At 42.2% G+C, this 21407-nt stretch overlaps 1 protein-coding gene across 5 annotated transcripts in view; it reads left to right on the top strand.

Annotated features, from left to right (window-relative positions):
* The first annotated feature begins 9130 nt into the window (after positions 1-9130).
* The window catches only part of VPS13C (vacuolar protein sorting 13 homolog C), a 120235-nt gene continuing 107958 nt past the window's right edge, over positions 9131-21407 (top strand). For 3 of the 5 annotated variants that reach the window (XM_081170477.1, XM_081170476.1, XM_081170475.1), the window contains exons 1-6: positions 9132-9284; positions 14282-14325; positions 15740-15782; positions 17621-17716; positions 19976-20077; positions 21292-21351. In XM_081170477.1, the coding sequence (XP_081026603.1) occupies positions 9185-9284; positions 14282-14325; positions 15740-15782; positions 17621-17716; positions 19976-20077; positions 21292-21351 (445 nt within the window). In that variant the 5' untranslated portion in view covers positions 9132-9184. Of the gene's footprint in view, positions 9285-14281; positions 14326-15739; positions 15783-17620; positions 17717-19975; positions 20078-21291; positions 21352-21407 lie in introns of all 5 variants that reach the window. The other 2 variants (XM_081170479.1, XM_081170478.1) reach the window with 2 other exon arrangements.

Here is a 21407-nt window from a genome sequence, read left to right as displayed (position 1 = left end):
AGCATGGAGAAAGTGAATAGAGAAATCTCTCTCTCTCTCTTGACTCAGGTGATACTTCTTCACACAGCACATGGTTAAAATAGAAGTTCCTTCCACAGGTAGTAGTGATGGCCACCAACTCAAAGACTTTAAAAGAGCATTTGGACAATGTGACGGAGGATAAGGCTACTAACTCTGATGGCTCTGTTCTGCCTCCATGACTGAAGTCAGTAGTTCTCTGAATGCCAGCTGCTGGGAATGACACATGGGGAGAGAGATGTTGCCCTCAGGTCCTGCTGGTGGGATTCCCATAGGCATCTGGTTGGCTTCCATGAGCACAGGAGCTAAACTAGGTGGGCCCTTGGTCTGATCCACCAGGCTTTTCTTATGTTCTTACAGAGGTGGACAACCTTGTCCAGAAGGCTGTCACAGGAAGGACAAGTCATTCTTGCCAGCAGCACACATTAATTGCTTGCAGAAGGCTTTTGAGATTAGGCTGGGAGCTGCATAAAACTAGCCTGTGGGCTTCATACAGCTCTATGGCCACCTGTTTAGTCCAACTATTAAAACAGAAACCATGATGCATGTGTTATTAAAAAGTTAGTAAAGTCCTCCACAAGACTGGTGTGCAGTCTCACCTTGACCAATATAGATTGGAATGATCATTCTGTGATGAAACAAAAAACCTCTGAAAATAATAACTGGCTATGAGGTCTGTCCTATTTTTTTGGGGGGGGGGCGAGCTTGGCTCAGTGGTAGGACCCATGATTTGCTGCAGAAGGTTCCAGGTTCAGTCCTCAACATCTCCAGTCAGAAGAATCACAGGTAGCAGATGAAGACTGGCCAGTCAGAGGAGGCAACACAGAATAACTACACTACGATGGCTCTCACCTGTAAGCTCACACAGATCTCATGTACAGCTCTTTTGCACAAATAGTGAAATGCATTTTGTGTTTAATGGTTCTGATGATCCATTCTGTCATGGTGCATCAACAAGTCTGTGGAACCAGATACGCTTTTGCACATGAACTTTGGATAAGGTGCTGGAAAGGAAGATGAGACACACCTACTAATCACAAGAGGTGCCAAAGAAGTGCTGACCAAGGTCCTGAGGCTGGATTAGGTTGTCTGAAAGACTAACTGGGCAAGTGAGCACAACCTGAGCTCCACTGCAAGAGAAGGGGACGGCTCATACACGCACACATTCTATACTCAGAACAGTTCAAGGGAATGAGTTAGAGGCGATGAGAGGGATCCTTTTCTGCCTGAGACCTTGAAGAGCCACTGCCAGTCACCAGAGACGATACTGGGCCCTATGGGCAAGAAATCTGGCCTGCAGGAGGTTTGATTCCAAAGTTCCACATTCAGATTTCACACACACGGTGAAGGCATAGGCTAGAAAATGAATATAAAAGCAACTTCTTTAAAAGAGAAATAAGCACCAAGTGAAGTGAGGCAGATGGCTGCCAAAGGGAGAGCTTTTTTGGGGGTGCTACCTCAGCTATACAACAGCTTCCCTACACACATAAGAAACTACATAACTACAACATAACAAAAGTAGTCGCAAACAATAGCCAAAAAATTACAAAAACATACCCAAACTAAACAATTTCCACATAAATCACAACAAGATCTATAATAAAGATACTGGAAACCAACAGCAACCACCACCCATAATCCCCCCCCCAACACCCCAACCCTGTTCAGCAGCGTCGGCTTTTGTGCTGGAGTTAGTCAGGGCCCAGGCCAGGTGGAAAAGGTCCGCATGGCAGGGAACAGGGCCTCTGCAACTCACAGCCAAGATGGTCTTTGGCCTCCAACAGCCTCAGCTTTTGTAGTTGGAGTCAGGTTTGGAGTGTCTCTGTGTTTGCTCTCTTCCAATGTTTTTTGCTGCTGATTTTCACTGCAATAGTCTGTGTTTTTCACATTGTTTTAGCAGGGAACATTTATTTATGGGTGACCATAAACAAATAAATAAGGTGGTTAAGAAAACTTTCTGTGAGCAGAACTGATGTGCGATTGAAAAAGCCCAGGCCCCATCATGGTTTGTAGACAGATCTGATGGTGGCAGTGAATTTGTGCCATTTAGCTTTTGAACATTCGGCCTTTCTTGTATTTGTTTCTTTGCAGACTCCATGGCTACAGGCATATAACTTTATCAGGGCCTGTCTAATCAACCAGCAAAGGTAAACAGAGCTTGCTTCTATGATGTCCCCAAATCAATAATGGCTAGAAATAAACATTTGGGTTGGGATCCTCTCTGCATCTTTGCAAACTACCAATGGTGATTCTGTGGGTGGTTTCAGCCAATAAATGATCTTTTCTCCTTTCTGAGTCCTGCTATAGCTTCCATTATATATCAACAATCATATTTCATTAAGTCTGTTTCTGGGCTCAGATCAATACTAATGACAAAGCACAAAACATTAAAATGATCCCCCCAAGCCCTGGCGAACAAAGTCCTGCTCTAGGGAGCAGACAAAAGTGGAAGAATGAGAATCATGCATTTATCCCAAGACTCAGAGGCTTCATCAGAGGAAGCTGCCATATTCTTACTCAGGCCATTGGTCCCTCAAGTGCAGTTTTGCCTATGCTGACTGGTAGTGGCAGGAGGTACATGGAGACACCAGGAATTGAAGCTGGGACCTTTGCATGCAAAGGAGGTGCTCTACCTGCTTGCCAAGCATGGGGGTTAGTGTTACTAGGATTTCCTTCCACTGAGGCCTTTGCGCCAGGCTCTTTGTCCAGCAGCTGGTGTCCCTGATAAAATCTGAACTGTCAGAGAAAGGCTTCACATAACCTCTTAGAATCATAGAATTGTAGATTTGGAAGGGACCCTGAGGCTCACCTTTTCCAGCGCCCTGTGATGCAGGAACTTCAACTCTTGATGTATCTGTGCTTATCCCTAATCAGCATATGTTGGTGCTGAGAAAATAGAGCTGCTCTGCTCATGGTCTTTGTAGCCTGCAGCGCTCCTAAGGGAGTTGGAGCTAGAAATATTTCCCAGCTAATCCAGCCTGCTTTGTCAAATATTGATATAATGCGCCCTCTCCCCTTAGCAACCTCTGCTGTCTAAACAGAAAACCATGATCAGCATAGGTAGGATATGAAAAATGATGACGTGGGCCTAACGGGAAATACGTGATTTTTAAGAAAACAAGCTCAGCCATACAGCTGGTCTCCCCCCCCATCTCCATCCAAAAAAGCTAATAACTTCCAGACTGAACTCTGTGTTCTAAGTCTCTTGTTTACCTCTTCTACAGCTCTCACAGAAAGGCAGGAACACTTGTGCTAGGTGAATAGTCTTATGATGCAACTAATCCATCTCAGAGAACGGAAAGGGTATTTATCACTTTTGGGGGTTGTCAATAGCTCCTCTTGGGTGTGAAGAGAAACCTTAGCCCAACCTAGGTGTATTCGTAAGACCAATTTTTGCTTAATAATAATAATAATAATAGAACATGAGTATATGGAATCAAAGACTGTGTATTCATAACATAAGTAAATAGTGATTGAATACAATAGGTTAGAATTTAATTTTGTGACTTGATAAAGAGTTACTTAATCTGGGATTTCAGTGTTAATGCAATTCTCTTTTTGGTTCAGTTTTACTGAATTAATACTATAAATACTTGGTTATATTTGATTTATATTTGAAAATATTTGAATCAACAATTGCCATCATCATCATCATCAGCTGGTGAAGCTGAATTGCAGGAATGCAAGCCTTCCATAGGGAAACCCATTGCTCATGCTGACCACTATTTAAACCCCTAATTTATTTTCCAGAAGGTGGAAGCGGCAGCAAGGGGGTCATCTATCTTGGACCTTGTCCTCAGGGAGGAACTGATTGATGAACTGGAATTACTGGGGACCTTGGGAGGAAGTAATCATGTCCTCTTGGATTTCATTATACAAAGGCAAAGGGAAGATGAGTGTAGTTGGACATGCACTCTGGACTTTAAGAAGACTGGTTTCAAATAGTTAATGAACTACTGGGTTCAGAAATACTCAAAGAGAAGGGAGTCCAAGATGGATGGGAGTTTCTTAAAAGGGAAACATTGAAGGCCCAAATGCAGACAATTTCAACAAGAAAGAAAAGTGGGAGACATCTAAGGAAACAGGTGTGGCTGCATAAAGAAGCAGCTTACAGAGAAGCTGAGAGCAAGAAGGGCATGTGCAAGAAATGGAGGAAAGGAGAAATCACAAAGGAAAAGTATACATGAGTAGCCAACAGTTGCAGGGAAACGGTCAGGCTGGCTAAAGCTCAGGATGAGCTCAGGCTTGCAAGAGAGGTTAAACATATTTTAAAAAGTTTCTTCAGCTATGTTCAAAGCAAGAGAAAGAACAAGCAAGTAGTAGGTCCTCTGTGCGCAGAAGATGGGGAAATGCTATTGGGTGACAGAGAGAAGGTGGAACTGCTCAACACATGCTTTGCCTCTGTCTTTACCTAAAAGAAAAGCTGTGCCTAACCCGGTGATAACAGAATAAGCTATGCAAGGAAAGAGCTGCAGCTCAAGATAAGAAGTGGTACCTAGCTACTTTAAACGAATTCAAATCTGCTGGGCCTGATGAGCTGCAGCCAAGGATGTAATCTCAGAGCCTCAGTCTAATATTTGAGAATTATTGGAGAACAGGTGAGGTCCATGCAGACTGGAGGCGGGCAAATGCTGTCCCCATCTTCAAAAAGCGGGGGGGGGGGGGGGAGAAGACCCAGGTAACTATCAACTGGTCAGCTTGACATCAATACCAGGAAAGGTCCTAGAACAGATAATTCAACTGTTGGTCTGTGATTACTAAGACCTAGCAGGAGTTTCTCAAAAACAAGTCATGCTAGACAAATATCATTCTTTTCTTTTTATAGAATTACCAAACTTTTTGATAGAGTTTGATAGAGTTATCTGAGCTTGGTGGATCAGGGGAATGCTAGACATAGTGTATATTTATTTATGTAAGGCTTTTGACAAAGTCTCTCATGATATTCTTGAGAGGAAGCTGGCCAAATGTGGGTTGGATGTTGGTGGATTTGTAGCTGGTTGACTGACCGAACCCAAAGAGTACTCATTAATGGTTCCCCATCATCCTGGAAATAAGTGACAAGTGGGGTCCCACAGGGTTCTGTCCTGGGCCAATTGTTGTTCAACATCATTATGAATGCCTTGGATAAAGGAATTGAGGGGATGCTCATCAAAACTGCAGCGAATGCTGCAGAAGACAGAATTGGGATTCAATACGACCTTAACATATTGGAGAACAGGACCAAATATAACAAAATGAAGTCCAAGAGGGACAAGTATAAAGTTCTGCACTTAGGCAGGAAAAATCAGTTGCACAAATATAAAACGGGGGACACTGGATTATCATCTGTCATGTATGCTTTAGTTGAGATTCCTGCATTGCAAGACTAGAAAACCCTTCGTGTCCCTTCTAACTCTACAGTTCTATGATTCTATGATTTACCTGTTATAAAGATAGCTGCATTTGCCTTGGGTAAAACCCCCTACACAGAAAGGCTTTTAAGGATTGGCTAGAGGCACTTAGAGGCCACTTTCCTATGATTATCAGCTTCAAATGGATCATCATGGTATTTATTCTCTTCTTGTAAACAAGCACATTCAGCTTTGGTTTGCTTTAAGGTTCTCATTCTGCAGTTTTGTAGGGGGAAACCTGAGAGATTTTCACCACAAACAAGCTTCTCTTGAGAGTTGTTTACCATACAGGGCAGCCCCTTCAAAACATGCATGTTTAAACAGATGGTTCCCATTGACTATTAAAGCAATTCCTGCAAGAGAGTCAAATCTAAAGGAGAACAGATGGAGCAAAATTCTGTTGACATCCAGGGTTGATCACCTGGATGTTCATTTTCAGACCTGTGATTCTGACCATATTGAAATGCCACCTAAGATAAATTGTGGTGTAACTTAGGTTAGATAAACTAGCGGACATTTAATGAGCTTGTTTTCAACCATTCACTGCGGGCTACCAAGGGGTGGGATATTATTATGTCCATGGCAGCCACAAGTCATAGAAGTACAATCATCTTCCCCAGACTTTTAATTGTAAATATCCTTTTAACTGGTGATGCTGGAAACTGAACTTAGGAATGTCGCTGCTGCCTAAATTCTTTCAACAGGAAACATTGGGGGACTGAGCCTGGGGCTTCTGCAGGTACATCCTACAGCTGATCATAGTAGCTCTAAGGAACAATGGAAGCTTCTGTAGACCAGGCATGCTATTCATCTAGCCAAATACTGCCCACTTTGACTGGCAGGGTCTCTTCGCCATCTCATGCAGAGGATTTTCCATGTCATTTGCTACCCATTCCCTTTTAGCACAGCAGGGAAAGGCTTCAGGAACAAGGGAATGGAAGAGGTATGCTCTCCACTTTTATCCCCTCCCCCCCGGAACTCCCCTCACACAAATATGGGAATGCTTCTGTAGAGGCTTACTGGAGCTCCAAACAGGAGCATACCTCTTAGGGATGGGGCTACATTGCAACTTTTTATTGAAGCTTTTACTTGTATATATTATGCTTGGCTGCTTAGCACCATGTACAGGATAATGCACCTTCCATTCATTTCAAATAGATCATGCAATTTTATTCATAATTGTTTGTGACTTGCAATGAAAATAGCTCCAAATAGTCTTAGGGGAAGGTGCATTTTAATTACCTGAATTATATCACATTTCAGCCTAGTTCTGCTGTTCAATGAATCACTGCTTTTTTCTGGGAAGCTTTGATAAGCTTTCTGAGAACTAAAAACATTTTTGTTTATCCTAGACTAGCGGCAGCCAGGAATGCAGTGCAACTGATACCTCAGTTGGCAGAGCAGGAGGCTCTTAATCTCAGGGTCATGGATTTGAGTCCCAGGTTGGGCAGAAGACTCCTGCGTCGCAGAGGATTGGACTAGATGACCCTTCTGGTCCCTCCCAACACCATAATTCTATGATTCATGTTAATCACAGATGAATCAGTTGATTGCATGTGCCCTGGATAAAATGACTTAACCCCCAATTCAGCTGCCAGTCAGCAACCAAGAAAACTAAACACGCAGAATGCTTTAGACGATGTCAGCAGGAGAAATGTGGAAATGGCCATAACAGCCACGAGTTTGGTTGGCTTTAAAAGAGGATGGGGCAGATTCATGAAGAATAAAGCCGTGATTGCTGTGCTCTGCCTTCATGGTCAGAGGCAGAAAAAATAATAATTTATATGCCGCCCATTTGACTAGGTCGCCCCAGCCACTCTGGGTGGCTTCCATCCAATTAAAACATCAAACTCAGTAAAATGTTTTTGAATAGCAGTAGCTGTTAACCACAAGAGCGGGGAGAGCTCTTGTTCTTGAATCCTGCTTGCTGAATTTTTCTTTTAAGCAACTCTATGTACCCTTGATCCTAGCTCAAACATTTTCCGAGAGATGGATCTGATAAGTAGCATGGTAGATGAGGTGCAGAGAAAGAGTCCAATTATTTTAGTGGCTGTGCTAGAAAAGTGATTTCAGTGGACCTTCCATGAGCCTCATGGTTGAAACAGCAGCTCTTCCTCCTTTGGATGTAACTTGATTGCCTCCCGCAGGACAAAGTGTTATAGCTGAAATTAATGTTCAGGAAGCGCCATCCTTTGCCAGGTGACCCACTTAGCAGGTATCGCTGCTGTGACTGCATATTGCTGCATTTGTAACTAGTCCAAAAAGAAGACACTAGTCTGTATAATCCAGGCATGGGGGCTGTGAACTGAGGGTAAAGGTTGCTCCACATTAACATAAAGGATTGGTTTATCTCAAGCTTATCTGTATTTCTGAACACCCGTTCCGTGGGCTGCAATGAATAGTACTGTGAGTTCCTCTTCCTGTGATACTAGGCAGATCATTATCAAATGTCCGTTGAATTGCAGGCTTCTAAACTCCAGGGAATATGTGGCGGTAGATGTGGCCTATGCAGCCTGATCCTATGCAGGCTTGTGGTTCTGCATAGGATCAGGTTAAACATGTTTCAGCCTTCTTCAATAGCAACCATCCTCTCTAGGCATGCCTGATGGCACCAGAAAAGGCTCTCTCCATTGCCCCAGCCTGCTAGACCACACCTGATAATTTGTGGACTATGTCTGCTTGCATGTGCCATCTGTATTTGGTTGCCAAATCCCATCCCTTCCCACCAGCCACCCTGCAGACTGCGGTGGAACAGCAGGATGGGGCTGGCAAAATCCCTTTCAATCCAATCCTTACTGATGGGTTTGGAGAATCCTGAACAGCGTAAGTACCTGCCTTGGTACATCATAGGTACTCCTCTGCAGCTGCGGGGGACTGAGAAGAAAGACATGAAACCGTAAGAAAAATAATAGAATCAAAGAATCTTCAAGTTGGAAGGGACCCCAGGGTCATCTAGTCCAGCCCCCTGCAATGCAGGAATCTCAGCTAAAGCACCCAGGACCTTTTTGGGAGTGTGTGTGTCATATTTAATATAATGAGCTGGGGTGGGTGAGCATGCACAATTTATTATTATTATTTATTAAATTTATTGGTCACTTTCTACAAACGCACACCTACATACTGTTTTAAACCAGGATTTAAAATAAATCAATAAATAACATCTAACAGCCGATTGTTTTTTAATAATAAAAATGGATTAAAACATTCCACCCTCCTCAAAAGGCCAGAGATAACCGAATGCCAAAGTCCTGACAAAAATGAATGTTTTTGGCTTGGTGCCTAAAGACACGTAATGGTACCAGACAGGCCTCTCTGAGGGAAGAGAATTCCCAAGCCCCATTTATTTATCCATTTCAGTTAAAAAGCAACAACTTTAAAATAAAAAGTGAGGAGGAGACGAAGGAGGAGGACGAGGCGGCCTGAGAAAGGCAAGGGTCCTCCTCCTCCGTTTTATTATTGCCTCGGCCAAGAAGGCGAGGCTCTGGAGGTAAGCGAGGAGGCAGGAGGGCAAGAGCACGCGAGGAAAAGCAGGAGCAGAGGGAGAAGGAAAAAGAAGCGCCCGCGGGGGGGCGTGGCGGGTCACGCGCGCAGCGGCCTATCGGAGGCGGCGTCGACGGCGGCGGCGGCCAGGGTCACGCGGCGGCGGCGCCTGCTCCTTCCCCCTCCCCTCCCCTCCGCTGGGCGTGAGGCGAGAGCGAAGCTGGTGACTGAGGGAAGAAGGCCGGAGGAGGAGGAGGGAGGAGGTCTTCGCTGCCCCCCTTGCCGCCGCCGCCGCCATGGTGCTGGAGTCGGTGGTGGCCGACCTGCTGAACCGCTTCCTGGGCGGCTACGTGGAGAACCTGGACAAGTCGCAGCTCAAGCTGGGCATCTGGGGGGGTAAGGACGGGGGGGGGCGAGGGGAAGCGAGGCTCCTCCTTACCTGCGTGGAGGGGGGGGAGGGGACGCACCTGTCTCGGCACCCACGGGGGGGGGGCGGGCAGAGAGAGCGAGGAGGAGAATTCGAGGCGGGTCTCTCCCCCCTCCTGGCCTGCTCCCCCCCCTGGACTGCCCCCTTCTCCCCCTGGGCTTCCCACACCCTCCTCTGATATGGGTGCTGCGCCCCTTCCTCCTGTCAGCCCCTTGTGCTCCTCTGACAGGTCCTTCCCCTTCCTCTTCAAGTGGGGCGGGGGGGGGGTCTTGTCATTACCAGAGCAGCCTCCTCTTGCACCCCCTTATTCCCTCCACCAGTGTAGCTTCTTCCGCTTTGTCTCTCATGCCAATTTTATGTCCCTTCTCATCTTTAGAGGGGTGGCATCTGGTCTGTAGACTAGTTCCCTCTCCAGTTGGGCTTATGCATGCACCGCCTCTCGGATTCGAGCGTTGTGCTCCCCAAACCAATTTTGGGCTCTTACTCCTGTTTCTGGCAGAGCATTTGACAAATGGGGAGCCACCACCGAAAAGGCCCGTTCTTGTGTTGCCACCCTCTCGGCCTCCTGAGGTAGGGGCACATATAGAAGGGCCTCAGGTGACAATTGGAAAGTCTGGGTCGGTCCTTGATATATCGGCGTTTTGAGCCATATAAGGCTTTATAGGTCAATACCAGCAAGTCTTCTGTTGCATGATTTTGAGAGTTCATGCTGAGTCCAGGTAGCCCCTTAAGCCCAGGGATGGGGAACAGTGACTTCAGACGCTGTTTGACTCCAGCTTCTCTTGGCTTCAGCCAGCATTTCCAGTGCTTGGAGATGATGGGAGTTGTAGTCTTAACAACATAAGGAGGGCCAGAACTTCCCCATCTTTGCATTAAGTTGTGTTGTTGTATCTAGGAAATATACCAGATTGTGAAATATTCCTGTTTTGTTAAGTAGGCAGTCAAAGGTTATAATGCCTCAAGAACTGGAAACTGTTTGCAATGTTATGCCAAATATGATCACACCTATTTCGCAAAGAGCCACGTCTCCTTAAAGTATAACTTGGTTTCCTTCTTTAATTATCAAATTGGTGACATCTGTGGTTTTGATATGCTAAGTTGCACCCCACCATGTCAAGTCATAATAATAAATATAGCACATGATCTATTACGGTTTATTTATAATGCTTTCAGGCACCAGGAAGGCATTTTTTTGTTTGGCTTTATATATAGTAGAGCAGGCTAACTCAGAGTGTTGGATTAGAGGGTCATTGATTCGGTTTTGAGTTTAAAATTGTGCACTTTAAATTTATGATACTTTTAAAATATGTTACCAAAACCACCCATGTTTTTAAACAAAGTTATTTTTATTCACCAGCTCATAATTCCTTTACAAGGGAATTTTTTGTTTTCATTGTATGGGGAGAAAACTGAGGCTGATGTCTTTGCTAGGTTGCAGGTTGAATTTGGGGGCCTCCATCCATTTCTCCCAGTTAAAATTGGAGTAATGTTGCCACAATATTTCACTATTGTGGTTCCTCATCTTGAGAATATCTGTGTTGGACACATCCAAGCCAGTGTGAATCGCTTTTCATGATCCCTTTTCAGCCCAAGGGCAAGCAAGGGGCATTATTGAAGCACCTGAAGAAGACTGTGGAGCGGGACTGGGGGTGTTGGTGGTCTGGGGAGAGGTCTATCTATAGGCCGGATTAGAGAGGACTGGAGGGCCACATTCACAGTCAGGCCTGAGGTTCCCCATGCATTACATAGGGACAGCGTACCTGTTTAAGGTAGAGCTCATAGGAGCCAACTCTTAGGAGTCAAGGTCCCTTCGTCCCACCCAATAAAATATCTGAGGGGGCCAGCCCCCCCCCATTAGTAGGTATTGCCATTAAAATGTGGTGGGTGGGTACAGCATCATGTGATTAATTATGTGGGGCAGGGCTTACCTGGAACCCCTACTCCCTAGTATAGATCCTGGTGTTCCAGAAAGCCTAAAATGAAACCAGTAACTTTATTGCTTTTATTTCTACTTCCTTAGCATCAAATTAAGCTGAAGGATTTTGAAGCTTCCTTGTAAAAATTATCCTTCCTTCTACAGTGGCTTTAGCTGGGATCATGTTGTTTACTTTGTTGGGCTGGCTTGAAGCAAGAGAACTGGGGTGGGGTGTGGTGTGGAGAGAGAGAGAGATTGGAAGGGTAAGAAAGCATCAGATATTGCCTTGAAAATCACCCATCATGTGATGACTAAGAGGAACTATGTGTGTTCTTTTGGAAGAAGAAACAGTTCGTAGATTATGTGAGTTACGGCCTTGAGTGGGGTGTTTGTTGCACACCAAAGGTGTTTTTTTGCTTTTTGTTTTCTTGGCTAGACTGTTATCAGGGCTGGCTCAAGGCTTTTTGTAGGGTTGCCGTGCTTAGTCAATTGATCAATTTAGATTAAAAAGTTTTTTTTTTCCTTTTAGGAAGCAGTTCTTAAACACTGAGTTGCTTTTATTACAAAATAGTGGTTTTTCAGAAGTATTGGTTTATTTGAAAATAAATTTAATCCTAGGATAGCGGGTAGGATTCCTTCCAGCTTGTCAGACTGAATCATACTTTGTTTCCCCACCCCACCCCCTGTGATGCAATTTTGGCGTGTGTGGGGTGCACATGGAGAGAGGAGAAGGGGAAAGTCCTAGTTTATCAGCAGAAGTCTTTGCACAGGAGGCCAGTTTGGTGAATTCTGTGCAACACTCCTGCCCAATCATATTGGTGAAGTGTTATAGATTTGGTTGCAAAATGACAATGCAAAGCACATTTAGAATGAGCACAAGAAACATTTTTCTTCCTCCTGGGTGCCCAGGAAAGAGCCGCAAGGTGAGCAATTGCCTCTGTTGCAGCCCTTTGTAAAAATGGTTGAAAATGCAGTGCATTTTCATGGAGTAGGAATGTTTAAAAATGTGCCCTCTGTTTTGGCTTCGTATTACTTTAAGCCAGTGGTTTTCAACCAGTGTGCCGTGGCAGCCTGGGGAACCTTGAATGCTGGTCCGGGGTGCCATAGGCAACACTGGCCTCTTTCCCTCTTTCCTTACCTCCCTTCCACTGATTCCCTCTCTTCTCTGCCTCCCAAAGGCTTGCACAGCTGTTTGTTGCAGCAGCTGTGGCTACAAGCTCCCCAGGTGAACAATGCCTCTGGGGCTGGCCAGGGGTGCTTCCCGGGCCCCTTTGGGGCAGTATGAGGAGGCACTTCTCTTTGGGGAAGGGGATGCAGCTCAGAGATTAGGGGCGGCAACTGTGGCTGTCCAGAGAACTCCCAAGGAGATGGAAGAAGAGAGGAGACTGAGGAACCCTCCACAAGAGAGGGATGAGGGGCTGCCAGGTCTACAGGCAGGGGGTGACATAACTGGGCTCCTGAGCCCCACAGGGGTAGCGCAGAATGAAAATAGTTGATCAAGGGAGCCGTGGAACCATAAAAGGTTGAAAACCTCTGCTTTAAACAATTACAAAAGAAAGCAAATGTCTATATTTAAATGATTTTAAATAATTGTTTGTAATGCTGTAACCTACACTGGGACCTTAGGGTGAAAGGTGGGTAATAAGTAAATTAATAAAAATAATTTTAGACATGCTGTTGGCATCCTTCTGTCTTGAGAGAAAATGGAGTGTGCCTCTGGGGGTGAAGTCAAACTGCTGTGTTAGCAGTACTGTGTGGGGCAGTGTGTGCGGTTGCCCAGAGGACAAGACCCTCCCTCTCAGCCTTGCTGATGTGGTCCAAAGGAAACCCAAGCAATATGTTTGACACTAGTTTGGCTGCAGAAGTTGCTGGACGGAGGTGTACAAGGGGCTAGCCAACCGTCTGGGCTCCATTCTGGATTTGTTGAGGTTTAACTCCTTAGCCTTTTCTTTAGGATCAGAGTTTTCCTTCTCCTAGATGGGCTACCTTCCTAGGTTGACTAGCTCCACCTGCCCTCTACAGTATGTGTAGCTATTTGATTATCCTTGGTAAATGAAAGTACACTACTTTAAAAGTAATCAAAACATGAACTGTAAGAATCTTGAACTCCATAGTGTGTTTCTTGAGATTGGCACTGTGATGAATATCACAGTAAACGAAAGTGAAAGACTTCAGTAGACGTTCTTTCTTGACCAGATTCAACAAGCTCTTTATAGTATGAAAACATGTTCTATCCATTATGTAGTTAATTTGTTCTCTACAAAACTGGGTGCATTTACCGTATTTTTCGCTCTATAACACGCACCCAACCATAACACGCACGTAGTTTTTAGAGGAGGAAAATCTGTAGGCATGCCACCCCTAGGCATTTCCTCCATAACACACACAGACATTTTCCCTTACTTTCTAGGAGGAAAAAAGTGAGTGTTATGGTGCAAAAAATACGGTTAGAGATTCAAATTAAGCTGCTATTGAACTATAAGAATGACTAGTTAAAGCTAGCATGGCTTTTCTTATGGATCAGTGAAATGTTTAGCATCTTCTTCCTTATGATATCTTCATAAATCTTTAGATGTTGTTGCTGTGCAGTACAATTGTACATACATTTTGAAACTGGAAAAGATTTCAAAACCATTAGAATAAGTTTCTCTTTTTGCAGTTCTAGAATAGAACAAGTGATACCTAAAACAAACTGTTCTAGCGTGCTGTGTTGCTGTGCACTACCCTCACTAAGAATATTCCATTCTTCCCCCCTTTTCCATTTTTTAAAGTCCCTGGTTAGTTCGCATTCTGAGCCCACTGAGCATGCGTGATCCTCAGTGGGCTGTTTTTGGGGGTCTCCCTGATGGTTTAATTTTCTTCTTTTGTACTTTCGCAAATCCTGAGGTTGCCCCAAGCCTGTGGATAGCTGCCTCTTTTATGTGAATGGTTCCCTTTTGTTTCCATAAGCGTTGGTTACTGGAAGAATTGAAATCTCTATTAGTATGTGTTTGTATACATAGTTCATAGAAAATAAAGAGATCTTGATATCTGATTTCTTTTACTATATAGGTAATGTGGCACTTGACAACTTGAGGATAAAGGAGAACGCACTGGTAAGCCACCTGTCATCTAGGAAATTGCTTGGGTTTGCTTTTTTAAACTGTGCAGGTCAAGCTTGAACAGTAGCTGTAGCTGATGCATTTTTTTTAGCGACTTAAGAGAATTAGATTTTTAAAAATTCCTTAATTTTGATTGAGACATTGGAATAATGCTGTATATTTCATGTTGAGAAAATATGAGTGATCAGACCAGTGCAGTCTCTCAAGAGAAGGGGTCATGTTGATTCCTATGCAAAAGATCACATATTGAAAAGCAAAGTCTCATTTTTTTATCTTCATTTTTATACACTTGCGTAATTTTGTCTTTTTTCCAACAGGTGAATAAGAGGTAGTGGTGAGGAACAATCAGGAATAGTCTGATTGAACTCTCCCTCCCTCCACAATGTTGTCCTGAGCCAGTGTTCGAAACTCCTTTTGTTCTAGGTGCATTTTGCAGCAGGGAATTTCATTAATGCGAGCAGTTTCTGAGCTCTGGGTGCCATACTGAGCCTAAGATTTCAGATTAAAACTGCCACTGCGGAAAGAAAATGAGGACCTTTTTCTGCCTCCCCACTTCCAGCCATTGTCTGAAGACTGGAAAAGGGACTCTCATAAGCGTATTAAGGGGTGGGCAGGGGCTTTGTTTTTTGCAGTCTTAAGATGAGGACTAGACCATGTGAAAAATGGGCATAAGATTTTAACTGCAGTTCATTCATTTTCAGCTTTGTATTCTTGTCATTAAAAAGGCATGCCTAGACACTCCATTGTGGTGCCCATAACCTAGCTTTAAGGTGCCATTTAGCTCCTAGCTTTCTCAGTCTATGACACTGTCCGGTGCCGCTTCTCACCATCCCTACCTTGCCATCTCATGTCTTCTTTTAAGCTTTAAAGAAGATGCTGGGAATCCAGTCACAGACCCCTGTATCATATATAATTTGGGTCCCGCTCTGATTTGTTTTTTAAAGTCAGTGGAACTATTGTTGCTTAAGTACGTCAGTAAACAAATTGTGAACCAGAGTACCTAAATACTCTTAGGTCCAATACTTAATTGAATGCTTATTTCAGTTTTACTTGGGAAGAAGAGGTAGCTTAGCTGGAGGTCTCTCTGCTGCATCCGCTAGAGTTTCACTTTTGTTCCTGTGCTTCCATGTTAGCACGTCATTAGGTGCATGTAGTATACCGTCTTTTCCCTCAGTGATGATTTGCAGCCTTGGCCCAAACTTTAGTAAACATACTAGTGGGGGAAGATAGCATTTGCCATGCGTTTTGGGTGCTTGATGAATCTTTTTGTTACTTTGCTCTAATTCTTAAACTCAACAACTTTAAACAGCTTTTAAAACTATAAAGCAAACCTAGTGGTAAGAGCCTTCTGATATGTAATGAGTATGTTATTTTCCTCTTCTCTACCACCTCCCCCCCCATTTCTCAGAGTGAGCTGGATGTACCTTTTAGAGTAAAGGCTGGACAAATAGGTAAGTAGATGGTTCTCATTTGCATTTTGATTTGGAGATTGAAAAGCTGGAAGTTAGTAGCATCTTGGTAGTTTGTGTATTAGTGTACAATAGCTAAGAACCTTCAGCTGCATTTTTCAAGGAGATTGGGCAAAGTACACAACAATTACTTGGCCAATTTATAAGGCTTAGAATAATGTTTTCTGTATTTTAAATTAGAATACCATTTGTGGGGAAACAGTTGTAATTCAGATATTTTCTACTTTGCAGGATGGGAGACACTTCAGTTTCATTCCCTCTGTTTCCTGGTTATGTTTTCCTTTTATTTTCCTCTCTGCTGCTGTCCTAAACAGATGCCCTGGATCTGAATGTTTGTTGGAGTTTTATGGGCTTTTATTCTAGCTGACACTGTCCTATGGACTGCTGTTATTAATACTCATTTAAGTTTTAAGAGTAACTTGCAGTTTGGTGATGCAAGGAAAACAAACAAGCTTCTGTCAGATGCTTTCTGTAAATCATATGATGGACCATAACTACTCATGATTTTTTATCACTTAGCAAATAATTGAAGTAGAATATATGACTTCATACTTAAAATGCATGAATCCAGCAGCGGAAAGCCTAGAACAGCCTTGTATTTCTATGCCACCTATTATAAAATGTGCAATAAAGTATAATATTTATTTTTCAAATTGGTATATATAAGCACCCCTTCCCCCAGTTTCCAATCTTCTAACTGCCACTTTGCATCTAAACGTCCTGCTCTGGACTGACTTCTTGAAGCAGCGGTTGTTAAGCCCCGTCACAGGTCAGGGCTTCTGCCCTTAGCTGCTGCTGCTGGCTCTCACAGCTTCTTGCTTAGGTGGCAGCCATAGGAAGAAATAGAGGAGCAAACCACCCAACCCAAATTGAAAACAGCCACAGATAACAAGGAATTGCGTGCATGCAAGTGAGCAGGCTGTCAAAGAAGAGATGGGGTGCTTGGTGTCTCCTCTGTACCCAGCATAGAAACCTAGCAGGCTGCTTGCGGAGGGAAATACTCTCCTTCACCTTCTGCATAGAAATATGGTCAGCTGCTGGAGGAGCTGGAGCTCCTTGCCTCTTGTCTGTTTGCTCTTAGAAGACTAGTAGCTTTTATGGGCTTATTTAGGAAGCTGGGAAATATTTGTCTTGCTCTCAGGTTCGTTCAGTTTTGTTTCCTCTTCAAAGTGTTTCTTATAAAACCACCAAAAGCAAATGCATAATTAAAATGCCAACCTCTTGCTTGGCTGCATTTCTTAATTTTGTGTAATTTGAATGGGAACACAGGAAGAGTAAGCTTACTTTGAGGAAGTGTAGATTTTCCTGCATTATTTACCTTGGGTGTGTTATGGGTATAATGAAAGAAGTCCAAGATTAAGATTGCAATCCTGTGCCAAGACATGTGCCTAACTTTCAATGCCCTGTAATATAGTTCTTCTGTAGAGCTACAAGTACTGTGTTTCCCATGTGAAAATGATACCCCTTGTTCATGTACAGTTTGGTATTTTTAACCTGAAAATTGTAAATATTTGCGTTTCATCCCAACAGATTTATGATGCAACAAATCCTGGCATCTTTTGGGATCAGAAACTAAACAGTTGCTCCTCTTATCTGTTTTTTATTCATTAGCATACACAGTTTTGATAGAACAGCAGATCTGATGGCCTTTTTCACCTGTGAAGCATCTGGAGCCTTGGGATCAGCCTAATAAAAATATCACTTGGCAAAAACTCTTACGTTGTAAACAAGGCAAACAATATTTTTTCCAAACAGACTTCACCTTCATGATTCACTCTTTGCTCATTCACCTAAATATAAAATGCTTTGATTTTTTTTAGATAAACTTACTTTGAAGATTCCTTGGAAGAATTTATATGGTGATGCAGTAGTTGCAACTCTAGAAGGCTTATATCTTCTTGTTGTCCCAGGGGCAAGTAAGTGGTTGATGGGCAATCTGAAATGCAATATGTAGTTAGAATGTATTGCCAGTGCCTTACACAGAATTTGAAGACAAGAAAAAATGGAATAGGCTGTTGTGGGTCATTTGATTAAGCACATAGCTTAATCTGTGTTTACAGAAATTTATCCCACTATGTTCCATGGTGCTTATTCACAAGAAAGTGTATAAAATACATGTTATTGTTGTTTCCTTTTTTTTGTAATATTATGTAAAATTTCCCTTTCTGTGTTATATTAGATATTGCAAACTCATATTATTTAGGCATTAGTGCAGTGAAGAAGGCACTTGCTGTGGAGCCCTTTCTTTCTGCTTATGTGAAAATTTCCTATACCATTTCATAATTTTCTGCATTTATAATTTAGTCTTGCATCTGTATTGAGGATGAGCAAAACCATGGTTTGTGAATACACTTCAAGCCATTGTTTTGAGGCATTCCATGGTTTAGAGATACTTGAACTGGACGGTTGTGTAGCTGGTGCCCCAGAATTACTTCCTCCCATCCATCTCTCTTGTTGGCATTATCAGTCCATTTTGCTAAATGTGAAAAAGGAGGCTTTTTTGGTTATTTTTTGTGTTTTGCCTCTTACATTCATCCAAAAGAAAAAATAATCCAACATTCAAACCAAAAACAAAGATGAACAAAAACATACAAATACCTATTAACTAAGTAAACATTTTTCCTCCACCATTTACCAATAATTAATATTCTAAATTATCAATCATTAACATTCTAATCTTTTGAGGTGACTTCCAGCCACCTCAATATGAGTCATACTTTTCCTTCATTAATTGCCTTCTTTTGATGTTTCTCATTTCTTGGTGTTATACGATTTATTTATAGTAACTGTTTTGTATTTTGCAAAATTAGTCAAAGCATAATAAAGGTTTTACTTGAGAACATTTTTTTAAAAAATAGATTCTATAACACTCCCATTCCTTGCTGAACTTTTGGTTTGTTCGATTCCTAATTATTTCTGTCATTTTCGCAAGCTCAGTATATTCAAATAATTTTATCTGCCTCTCTTCTTTTGTTGGGCTTTCCTCTCCCTTCCCTTTTCTTGTGTCTGTTGTGGCTTATAAAAATATTCTCATTTTTCCAGTTCTTCTTCTTCTTCTTCTTCTTCATAATAATAAAAATAATATTTTATTTATACCCCGCCCATCTGGCTGGGTTTCCCCATAGATACTATCCCAAAAGTTTCTGATTTTCTTACATTCCCACCACATATGAAACATTGTTCCTTCTGCCTGCTTACACCTCCAGCATTTATTTCAGTTTTTTTTATACAGCTTTGCTAATTTGCTAGGTGTCAGTTACCGCCTATAAAACAGCTTCATTTTCTGAGGCATCCATTTGTATTGTATGCCCCAAATATTTTGCCCATTTAATCATAACATCTTTCAATTCTTCATCTTTTACTTCCCAATCAAGCAATAGTCTATACATTTTAGATAAAAATTTGCTTCTGTATAGATTCTTTTTCCAGCCCTGAAATTTCTGTTGCAAACCCATTTTTATTTTTTGATTTAAATGTTTCATTTAATTGATAATATTGCAGCCAGTCTGTAACATAATGCCTGATTTCTTCATATATATTTTTAACTTCAATTGATTTGCCTCCTCTTCCAACAGTTCTTTATAAATTTTGTTGTTTGTTGTTGTTTAGTCGTTTAGTCGTGTCCGACTCTTCATGACCCCCTGGACCAGAGCACGCCAGGCACTTCTGTCTTCCACTGTCTCCCGCAGTTTGGTCAGACTCATGTTTGTAGCTTCTAGAACACTGTCCAACCATCTCGTCCTCTGTTGTCCCCTTCTCCTTGTGCCCTCAATCTTTCCCAACATCAGGGTCTTTTCCAGGAAGTTTTCTCTTCTCATGAGGTGGCCAAAGTATTGGAGCCTCAGCTTCACGATCTGTCCTTCCAGTGAGCACTCAGGGCTAATTTCCTTAAGAATGGATGCATTTGATCTTCTTGCAGTCCATGGAACTCTCAAGAGTCTCTTCTAGCACCATAATTCAAAAGCATCAATTCTTCAGCGATCAGCCTTCTTTATGGTCCAGCTCTTTATAAATTACCAAGTTCTTTTCCATATTTTTTTTTCTTTACTGAAATGGCTTCTAACAGTGATAGCCACCAGCTTGGTCAGGAGGTGGCACTAAATTAGAGCCATCAGGGATACCTTGCCTCTTTGTTGTCTTTCTGTTTTGACTAGATCATGAATTCTGTCTCCTAGGCATTAAATATGATGCAGAGAAAGAAGAAAAATATCTACAGGATAACAAGCAAAAGGAGCTATCAAGAATTGAAGAAGCCCTGCGATTAGCAGCAGAAAAAGGTATTGTATGGTTGTTCTTGAGGGTTCTAAGATGATACTTTTGAAGAACTCGGAAGGGGCATGTTAACCAAACACTGTCTTGAAGTAGGTCATGGCTAGAGTTGCCTGGGTATTTATTAACCTGATACTAGAGTCTAGGAGTTTGAAATCTGTTTTCAGTTTGAAATCTGTTTTAGTTTTCTTCATAAATTTCATTCTCAACACACTGTATTGTAGGGTGGTTTGTGTTTTTGTCCTTCACATTGCCGTCATTTGGAAGCTTTTAATATTACACTATTTTAAAAAAATTAAAAAGTAGTGTATGGAGTTGTAATAATTAGTGTTTGAAGTGTGAAAGCTATCTGTGTTATTTCGGTGTGTGTGTGTTTATATATACACATATATCTATCTCTGATGGACATTGACTCTTGCATTGCAAAAGACCATTGCATATTCTTCATCTGACTAATTGGAGAAAGTCAGGAAAGCAGGTCTACCAACTTAACCAGACAATGGATTTTTAACCAGACTCCATACATGTATGTGTTGTAGGTTTCATAAGTTGTTTATATAGAAGAAATTGATAGTTGTCATTGGTAGCTGGACTAGAAGTAATGATGCAACTGATTTATGATATTTATTCATTAAACCTTCAAAACATTTTGCTTCATGCAAATGGTAATGTCAGTTACTTCTAACTCTGGCTATCTAATTAAGGATAAAGCAAATTATATTTGTTTTCATTAGTTCAGCTCACATGTTGTGCTAAACCATGGTTGATGTGCATAAGCAGGAAGGAGTTGCTGCAAGCCTTGGGTTTGTACAAAGGACTGGGAGGAGGACTTCATTGTTTACTTTCAGCTTTAATTAACCATGGTTTGTTTTGAAACTGACCAGAGTTAGTTATAAACCAAGATCTCTGGTTCACTTGCAAACACTGCTGGTTTCATTCTCTTGGGCGTATGAGAGGGGAAGGGGGAACAAGCCCAAGGGCTTGTTCCTACTGTTGCACATGGTTTAGCATGATGTGTAAACCCAACCAGTGTGTGAAGCTCGTGATGTTGTAGATTGTTGTAATGTACAATGATAAATAAGAGGCTGTTGGTGAAAGTGGAATAGTTTTTTAAAGTATTTTAAAACTAGTTAAAAAACCTGTATTAGTGGTTTAGATTGAAAAGTAGATTCTATTGTTTTAAAATATGTGCATTTTGGTTACTGCTGTCATGTGGATGAAGGAGCTCATTCAGATTTCATATGTGGACTGGAGGACATTGTGTATAAGGATGTCAAGTCTGGTGGGTATGCATGCTTAATGATTACATTAAAGGATATTTGAAAAGGGAAACTGAAT

Source organism: Podarcis bocagei (genome assembly GCF_964188305.1).
Source record: "Podarcis bocagei genome assembly, chromosome: 14".
Taxonomy (NCBI): domain Eukaryota; kingdom Metazoa; phylum Chordata; class Lepidosauria; order Squamata; family Lacertidae; genus Podarcis; species Podarcis bocagei.
This window is presented reverse-complemented; position numbering and strand designations above follow the sequence as displayed.